Source organism: Lepisma saccharinum, chromosome 28, assembly GCF_977018435.1.
Source record: "Lepisma saccharinum chromosome 28, izLepSacc3.1, whole genome shotgun sequence".
Taxonomy (NCBI): domain Eukaryota; kingdom Metazoa; phylum Arthropoda; class Insecta; order Zygentoma; family Lepismatidae; genus Lepisma; species Lepisma saccharinum.
The window spans coordinates 50,233,669-50,243,830 of NC_139256.1; the positions used below are offsets into that span (position 1 = coordinate 50,233,669).

Consider the following 10,162-nt stretch of genomic DNA (forward strand, 5'->3'; position numbering starts at 1 on the left):
ATCCTGGAATTACATGCAATACAGTTGGAAGATTGAAACTATCCAAATCAGAGAGTGTATTTTATAAAGTTGGTGGGTTCAAAGCTGGAACAAAAAATTAAGCAAAATTCACACAGTACTGTTCCCCATGAGATTGCTATTTTGATTTTGCTCTGATTATAAAGAAAGTGGAAAGCTGGTTTGAGTATCATATCTCGCAGATCACCCAATGATCATAATTCCATAATGAGATACAAAACTTTGAATCCAGAAGCTGCAAAATGTGTGATTCAGTCTATGGAGTTACGGATGCCTATAGTTCAATATGAATCGAATTAAGCTCTCAAATACAAAGCCAATATTTTGAAAAATCCTCAAATTGCGATACACTTTTATGCATATCAATGCATACAGAGGTCAGTAGAGGGTGAATTCTTTGAATTCGATATTTGTAATCAGTTTCAATCTCTACAATACGATATGCCAGAGTTCGTAGCTGTATTGTTTCAGACAGGGAGAGATGACAATCAGGAAAAAGATAGCAGCCAGTTTGATAATTGTAAAATTGAAAATGTATATCTGAAGAATTTCCTACATGAAAATTATCATTTAAACATTGAAGATAAAGATTATTTAAAGTTATATGAAGCCTATAGTGCATTTAAGAGGGTAACTGAAGGAAATGTCGATAGGTATAATAATCCAGATGAGTTTGTTATTCACAGACTAATATTTTAATAAATGCATCAAGAAGAAAATTGGTAGTTATTACTGATCGAACAAATATTAAGTTAATATGAGAGATTCATGAAATTTTACCGGAAAATACCACATGCAATGTAAATTTAATTGTAGAGAAATCATTAATTTATGATGTAAAGAATGAGAGAATGATATAACAATTTTAATAGAATAGAATAGAGTAAATTTAATACTATTTATATTTATTACTATTTAATATAATATAATAAAAATACAACAATATTAATTTTTAATACTATTTAATATTTATATAATATATATTTTTAATAGATAAATAGAATATTTTTAATACTATTTTAATATTAAATATTTAATACTAATGTATTTCTTATATTTTTCTCAATGTTTACTTGTGTTATAGTGTCTATATTCTCTAGTATAGACATTGCAATCTAATATTTGTAATTTATTATCATTGCTATGAGGAGTTATTTTTTTAGTATAGACACTATGTAATTTGCTACTTAAATAAACATTCTTTAACATCTTTCATTGTATGTTCATTTGTTCAAGCTCCATTTACATTTGTCACAATATTTACTTGTATTATAATGTCCATATTCTATAGTATGGACATTGCAATCTTATATTTCAATTTATTATCATTGCCATCAAGAGCTACTTTATTTTTTTCTGTTGAATAGACACCATCCAATTTACTAGTAAGATGATATGAAGACATGTTGTTTTTTTTCATTTCAAATAAATATTCTTTAAAATCTTCCATTGTAAGTTCTCTTGTACATGCTCGACTTACACCCTTGGCTCTTTTAATTTCTTCTTTGCCATCAATATTTAGGCAATATATTTTTGGTCTCAGACCAGCAAATTCTGTTATTATAGACCCTGCTGCCTCATCTTTCATTTTCCCAGGGATCATCTGGTTTTCAAGACTGTATAATGAATTATTTTCTGGATAATTACTAAAGTCAAAATATTCATTCATAGAAAGCAAATCTCTGTTCCTACCACATACACAAAACTAACAGTATCCATGTATGGTTTTCAATTTTATCTTTGTATATAGGTTTCATAATATCATAATGAAATTTATACATCTCCAATTTATCTAATTCTAGAACTGCAACACCCACAGCTATTGGTGCATTACACTTTACTATGTTCTTGGATTTTTCAATAAGTCAGATCATCTGTAATTCTTGTAAAACCTCTGTATGTGGGATCAGCAATAAGTTTCTTGAGTTTTTCTTGTATCGCACATCAAATTACACCTTACTCGATTTCTTTTGTTCTCTATACATTTTTCAAATATAGAGTTAATCATTAAATTAAAAATATTTTTTTCAACTTTGGAATTTGTTTGTATTCGATTGTTTGTATTTTTCACAATATATTGAGCTAACCATTTTTCTTGGTCAAATTTTAACCCCTTATGGATTTTAGTAAGTTTCATACCTTGCTCTAAGAAATATTGCAACAGTCGATAGTCAAGCACATAATTTTTTTTGTTCTCAATTGTTAATATTAATATTAATCTGGGACCTTCTGAGAAACTGCTGCCATAGCTAATCCGTGGTGACAGTCATGGATATCAAATGGATATTCTAAATCAACTTCCAACTAACAACCTTTTGGATGATCTTCAGGCCAATTTAGGAACTCCCTATCTTCAAGTTCTTTCTTGCTCATCCATCCGTAATTACCGATTGGCAGTGATTGAGTCATCGCATAACCATATAAATTGTTCATATCAACATAAAATATGTATTTGGATGGTTTGCTAGGATCATAGTTAGGTAAATATTTATTGTTCGCTTTTACATATCTTAAAGGACACTGTATATACCAACACGTTTAGCAGATTCAACAAACATAAACTGGTCGATATCATTGATGAGATCAATTTCAACTTTAGTATTTAAAAGCATGGCCTGCCAGGATAAACCGGGTGTTGTGTACATGAATACAGGATCTACTTCATATAATTTAAAACAACGTTCTCGAAAAGTTTCGAACACATCAGCAAACTGGAGAGTATCCAAAATCAAGTAGTTGTCATTATAATCCCCCATTGTTTTGCAACCTAGTATTGTCCAGACTCTATGTGCATATTGATAATATTCCTCACTAATTTCTTCATCTTGAAGTTCGTTATAAAATTTATCTCTCAATGGTATCTGTGTCTCATTGAATTTTTCAAAATTATCCATGTAATCATATGGGAATACCTCTTTTCTTTTCACCAAGTCTATCTTATCTTCACCAAAATATTCTTTTGTGTGAACAAATTCGTTGTTAGTTAATTGGCTCATCAGAGTAGCCAAACTACTGGATAAAAACTGATATGAATTCAGGAATCTAAGAAAATTTTTATTTCCTATTTTTCTAATTTGATAGTTTTCGCTATTGCAATATATTTATCTTTACTGCGTGGTATAATATTGATATTCTCTGTATCATATCCTAATTCTTTGATAAAAATTTTGCAAATTGTGAGTGAATATTTGAATGAATCTAGGTTTCTTTATTAGCATGTTACTTGAATTACAAATTGTATGGATATATTATCTATTAAAATGGTTGTGGTGTTGAACTTTTGTATAACAGAGTTAAAATATCTATTACAGTATCTGCAACTTAAAGTATTATCATATTCCTGTTGTTGTTCTGGTGTAAGATGGTTTATTTGTATTTTTTTATATAATTTTGGACCATATTCTTTCTCCCACTCTTTAAGTTTTTGAATAAATTTTTGGGCTGCATCTTCACCTTGATAAATATATACTTCTTCTGGAGTATTTTGTTCGTATGTTTTTATCAGTTTTAGTGCAAAACCACATGCTTTATATTTAGCTGTATGTGTTGTACTTGATGCATTCGAATCTTGAAAACGTGTTGCTATTGGTTCTTGTATTGCTTCGAAATCTGCATAGATTGCAAATGGAATTTTTACCAATAATTTGTAATTACTAAATTTTATACTTTTAGATAAAAAAAATTATAAGTCCCAGGAGGGTGTAGAGAACAATATTTAATATGTTCCTTTAATTTCTCTTCACATGTTTTCCCACCTCTTCCATCAAATTTTGACAAGCATCGATCACATATTGTTATTTTATGACGATCTGATGTTATATGACTATGTACCAATCGCCCTAGATCCTGTATGAGACAATAATATTTCTTGTTCCTCTCTGTAACATATAATAAATGTATAACATGTTTACCATCTATTGCTGGATAGTGACGCAGTACATAAATTTTATATTTTTTATAAATACCATAAACTTGCACAGCTATTGGTCGATTGTAGTGTTCTTCACATTGTTTTTCAAATCGACCAATAGCTGAGATATCTACTGGATATTTTATATCTTACATATATTTTTTAAACTCTGCTATATATTCAGGATAATTGTAATTAGATATACGACATTTATGGTCAGAGACTGGATGAAAATCGGCTATGAGACACCATAAGAAACATTTATTATCTTTATTTTCAATATTTATTATAGCATTCTTGCTTTGATGTGGGCAAATAATTTAATACAACTATATCCCCAAAAGGATAATATCTTGCTATTTTCTATTCAAGTTTATGGTTTGTACCACAAAGTGCCCAACCCGAACCTCTTCCTTGGAATTTTTGTTGTGCTAACTTAAGTTCTTCACATGCTTTATCATAAGTATTAAACGATTAATATTATTTCGATGTAAAATTTTCACATAGGTATGATGAAAATATTGTTGTTTTTCGCTAGGAGAATTTATATATGTACAACATAGAGTAAATATATTTTGAGAGAACTCATTTCAAGTTTATTTTGAATTGCTTCAATAATTTTTTTCTTTCAGTTTAGCTAGAAAATTTGGAATATCTGAGCCTTCATCATTTATATCTTAGGTGGTATATTTTTTTGTATACAAATTTTCTTGTTTGCAAATTTTTTAATTCTTTTGTTATTCATTTTTGTTATTCTTTAATATAATTTGTGTATATATATAATTATATATATATATATATTTTAAAAAATGTTAGGTTTTATTTATTAAAAATTTTAAAAATAAAATTTCTCGGGTTTTGTATATTTATTTTTTATTTTTTAAAAAATGTTAATTTTTATGAATTATTTTTTTTTCAAAAAAATATGTTAGAATAATATATACTTAATAAAAAATTAAGTAAAAATTTATATGTTATTAATATTCTTCATACCAAGATACATATATATATTTTTATTTATAGCCTATTTTCTTCTAAAAAATGCAGACAAGTACATTTTCAGACGTAAAAATTAATCAGAACACACATATTTAAGGAATAATTTTATGTGCACTACACAGCACAGCAGTACTCATAACTTATAAACCAGTATCTACATTTTCAGACGTAAAAATTAATCAGAATACACACACATTTTGAGAAATAATTATATACGCAGCATGTACTGCAGTACAGTACTGATAACTTAAAACCAGTATCAACACTTCTATTTCTCTTAAAATTTAGATATTTGTAAATATACCAATTTAGCCTTAAAAATAAATTTTATCCTATAAAAATATTATTTAAATTTAATAAAAAGAACACATTATTTTTTATACTATAAAAATGGTAAAATTTCGATTTTTTGAATATTTCCCCTATGAGCTGAGCTTTAATAAAAACATAATTATTTTTATGCTATAAAAATGCTAAAATTGTTTTTTCATATATTTTTTCTTGGAAAATTAGCTGAAATCGAGGTACAATAAATAAATACAAAACAAATGGCCACCGACATAGCATTCTATCAATTCACGTATCTCCAAAAGATAATTATTTTGTCATCTCCATTTCGATCACTTTTTTTCCCATTCATTCATAAGCAATTTATCTAATGCTGGGCTTGATCTAGAGCCTATATTCAGTCCTTCCCTCTCTAACTTTATATTATCCCCCATTTTACTGTAACCGTTATTCCAAATGGTTTCCAGTGCCTTCACTACCCTTTCACTATCTCATTCTCGTATAATTTCTTGTCCCATTCTCTTTTAACGATGTCCGAAACGTGTCCTTGCTTGGTGCTTGCGAACATACTTTTTATGTCTAAACTAAACATTTCATCTCATTCAACTTAAATCCTTTTATGAGGTCCACAGCTTGTTCACTGTTACTCACTGCTCTGCTTTCTTACTGTGTTGATAAGTTTCTTCATTTATTTTCCAACTGTTCCAATTATTGTTTCTGCTTTCAGTTAGTGGTCTCAATTTATCTCCTCTTTGTGTATCTTTGGAAAGCATTTCAATCCAGGCAGTCTTCCTTTCTCCTTTATGAATTTGTTGAATCCTCTCCTCCTACAGTCTTGTATGACACTTTTCTTATAGTTTGTTCTTCCTCTGTTCCACATATCTTATCATATCCGTTCTTCTTTAGGTCTTCATACTTTCTCTCACACCATTATCTTTCCATCACCAAAATTGCTATTTCGTCATCTGCCTGCTCTCCACCACATTATTCCTTGTCTTGATTTTCTTTATGCTTTCTTTCTCTTTTTAACTTAAGGTATGTACTTTCTCCTGCTTCTCCATTTCTTTATTCAGTATGGCTGCTGTTCTCCTTCTAAACTTGTCTCTTTTAAGTTCTTATTTTATATGGAGCACTGCATCTTCAATGTCATATATAACTTCTTCATAGTCTACATTTCTTTCTTTAACGTTGAAACTTCTTCCTAGTTTAAAAAAGCTTCGACTTCTTTTGATAGGTCTACATTCCCTATTACCACAACTATTCTTCTGATGTCCTCATCTTCTTCTTATTTTAATCTTTCTTCTTTCCATCCTTGTCCCTCTCCTTCCTTCGTCAACTCTACTTTTAATTTCTAAACTTCTCCTGCCAGCTTTTCATTTCATAAAATGTATATTCTCTCGTAAAAAAGTTGTCGAAAAGGAAGGTGACAAAATAATTCTGTTTTGCAGATATGTGGACGATTGTTTGGCATTTGGAAGTTAATGAAGAGGCAGTTCGACATACTTGCAAAAGAAATACAAGATGAAGAAGGAGGGATATTGTAGGAATTCGAAATATAAGAAAAATACAAGATAAGCTACCTAGATATATTGATGAAAAGGAAGAGAGGACAAGAAATTAAAACCGCTTGACCGCTTGGCATGGGTATTCTGCCAAAAAGGAAGTGATGTACGTGAGATGACAAAAATATTTTTTGAAAAGAATATGGAGGAGAGAATCAAGAAAATATGCACGAAAGAATGTGAAAAAGATGGCAAAATAAGTACCATGTGGAAACAGCTGGAGAAGAATGGCTACGAGAAGGAGGATAGACTGGACATAAACAGAAGAAGGAAGAAAAGTGGTAAAAGTGAAGAGGAAGAGAAAGGAAAAGAGGAAAAAATAGAAAAATAAATGTGGTTTGGAATAAGGAGTATGTGGAAGACCACAGAAATGATATGCAAAGTTCTTAGGAAAGCGTGCATTAAAACTTACAGGAAAGGAGGGAGAAGCATCTTAAGAATATCAAAGAATGCAAAGAGAAAAAAGGAAAACAGAAAAGAGGAAGGGATTATCTGCGTAGTGAAGTGAAAGGTATGTGAGAGTGTGTACATAAAATAAATGAAAAAGAGACTAAAAGGCAAGCTGAAACAACATAGGGATGATGTAGGAAAGGAGAGATAAATGCGATATTTAAACACAAGAAAAAAATTACATGACATAGAGTGGGATGCGGGTAGGCAGATAGGAAGGGAGAAGAGAGTACAAGTAAGAAAATGTAAGGAGGCGAAGGATATAGAGAAGAAAGTAGAAGACACAATGAACTGGAATGGGAGACTGAAGATGAACGAAGAATGGAAGAAGGTGTTAGACAGAGTGAAAGGACAAGAGCGGATGAGGAGAAAGGAAGGGAGATGAATGAAGATAGAGAGAAGAACGTGAGATAAAGAGTCCATCCACTTTCGAGATGAAAGGAAATGTTTATCCAAATCGCCTGTCAGGTGAAAGTAAAGTTGACAAGGGAAGACCATCTGCTTGTATGTTTTAGAGATCTAGCAACTTTCTAATAATCTTGTGTCTGTAGGGGAGTGATTTGTGTGTATATATATATTTTTAAGTTTTGTACCGTGTTTCATTTGTACTGGGTACAGAGTCTGAAAAGGATCTTGCTAAAAGGTTGAAAAGTTACGTTTAGTTTACGTCTTTTTTTAAAAAAAAATTGCCTTATTCAGCATATTCAGTTCTTCTATATTTGACTTATATTGATAATTTGGAACAAATCTATGCTCAACTAATGGACATAATGCTCACAAAACACTAGAAATTTGAGGCCATGGCATCTGGTTGGAAATTGTACAGGAGTCCACACAAACTGGAACTTAAAATAGCAAAATCTCAACCCTGTCTGCTTCTACCTGTGTCCCTCTTCCAGCAGATATTCAGAATAACAAAGCAGAGGTCAATATAAAAAATAATGTTTTCTTTGGTGTGTTTTGGCGATACTTCACCCACGTCATAGGAAAAACAAACCAAAGCGGGTTTATTATTATGTTCAGTATGAGGAAGAGTTTGAGTATCAGAAGTCGGGTATAGAGTATCATGTTGCTATAACAGACATAACAAAATTGGAAAGACGGGTATGAGATCTCTTGGCAATCAAAACCCAATAATAATGTATAGTCCCTCAGAATATGTACCAACAATCATGATGATGATGCTACTGTCATCAATTTGTTACTTATTTCAGATGTCAATATTTACAATTACTGTCTTATTTGCAATCTCTCTCGTCTGGTTAGAAGCCAGACAACCAAGCTTCACGGGAAATGAAGATTTGTCATAGGTGTTTGACCACATTACATAATTGTGTTTAACAGAACTATTACAAATTCAATAATCAAGAAATTGCTATCCAAAAACTTTAAGAGCTTAAACTATCCTGTACTGACAACAAGCCCGTGGTATGATTATGCCCAAACCAGAAGAGGTTGGAACTTCAAGCAACACAAGGACAAGTAAATAAAGATGGCGGATGGACTAGCTTACGCTTAGCTTAGTTCCGTGTTTCAGTTCCAAGTGCTCGCAGGTGCGTAAAGTCGGAAAGTTGAAACTAGTGTTCGGGGCAATAATAAGCTGGTGTCCAAGTTCTAAGTGACTTTTATTGTGGTTTGTGATATTGTGTCGGTTTTTGTGGACAAAAGAAGATGCACACTCGGAAACAGCGAAAGGAGTCCACCACGCCGAGTGGATCGGGCAGCAGGAAGAGCAGCGGCCGAGGGGAGAACGGCGGCCACCCGTCGCCCACCCAGGCGAAGGGACCCCAGGAGGTAAGCAAGGAGTCTCTCATTGAGACAATAGAACATTGCGTGAAAACGCAAATAAATTCCGAAGTAGTGCAGAAGAGTTTAGCAGACTTAATAGTAGAAAGGGTCACAGCTGCTGTAGTTGAAGCGCTTCAGCATAGCCTCAACTTCAACAGTGAAAAAGTGCACGAGTTTCAAATGCAAATCGCGTCGTGCGAAAGAAACATTGCCAATCTTAGCACTCATTTGGAAGAAAAAACTGCAGAACTGGAGCAATACCAACGGCGCCAGTCGATCAGAATATTTGGTCTCCCTGAAAAGGACAATGAAGATACCGACAAAATAGCGATAAAACTTTTCGAGGACAAGCTTGGATTGACAATTCAAAACGGTGATATTTGTCGTTCGCATAGGACTGGTCAAAAATCCAACAGGCCACGCCCTATAATCGTGAAGTTTGTCAGTTACAGGACAAAATTCCTGGTTATGAGGAACAAAAGCAAACTGAAGGGAACCCGGATCTCAATTCACGAAGATTTGTGCAAAGCTCGGCTGCAGCTCTTGCATGAAGCAAGGGAAAAGTTTGGTGCTGCCACTACGAGAGACGGGAAGATCCTCGTCATAAGGGACGATCAAAGATTCTTCATTTCTACAAAGGAAGAGCTGCGGAACATGAAGAAAAATGTGCCTGTTGTGCCTTGGAAACTACACGGACAATGACAATCCTTTACAGTTTTCTGGTTCATGATCATTAACCTTTCATCATATTCACTACTCAAGACATTATATACACATCCGTTTATTTCCACAAAATAGCGTTGAAACCTCATTTTTTCTCACAGATTTTTAAACGTACATATACTTTTTCCATTTTGTCTAATTGCCTATTTCTATATTTTTAAATTGCATCTTGCATATTTGTATTTTCAATTATTTCTTTCATTTATATACACACATTTTTTAAATCTACATTGTTGCCCAAATTTTGCAACCCTAGCGTATTAACATATATATAGTATATATACCCCTTTGTTTTTTGTGTATTTTCTCGTTTTGCTTATTTGTATCATTATTTATAGGTATCTATGTAATCATTTCCTGCATTCTTGTATCCTACTCATATTTTTTTTTATCTTACTCATTTTTATTAGTAGATTTTTTTTCT

The 10,162-nt window shown here is 31.9% G+C and overlaps 1 protein-coding gene across 1 annotated transcript; it reads left to right on the forward strand.

The window, feature by feature from the left end:
• Positions 1-8,898: 8,898 nt before the first annotated feature.
• Positions 8,899-9,717, forward strand: LOC145980945 (uncharacterized). The gene has a single exon (XM_083114030.1). It carries the CDS (start codon positions 8,899-8,901, stop codon positions 9,715-9,717), a length of 819 nt encoding a protein of 272 aa, XP_082970156.1.
• Positions 9,718-10,162: the final 445 nt, after the last annotated feature.

Excerpts from the sequence above, each read along its gene's own strand:
- LOC145980945 (XM_083114030.1), top strand. The coding sequence starts at position 8,899 with ATGCACACTCGGAAACAGCGAAAGGAGTCCACCACGCCGAGTGGATCG.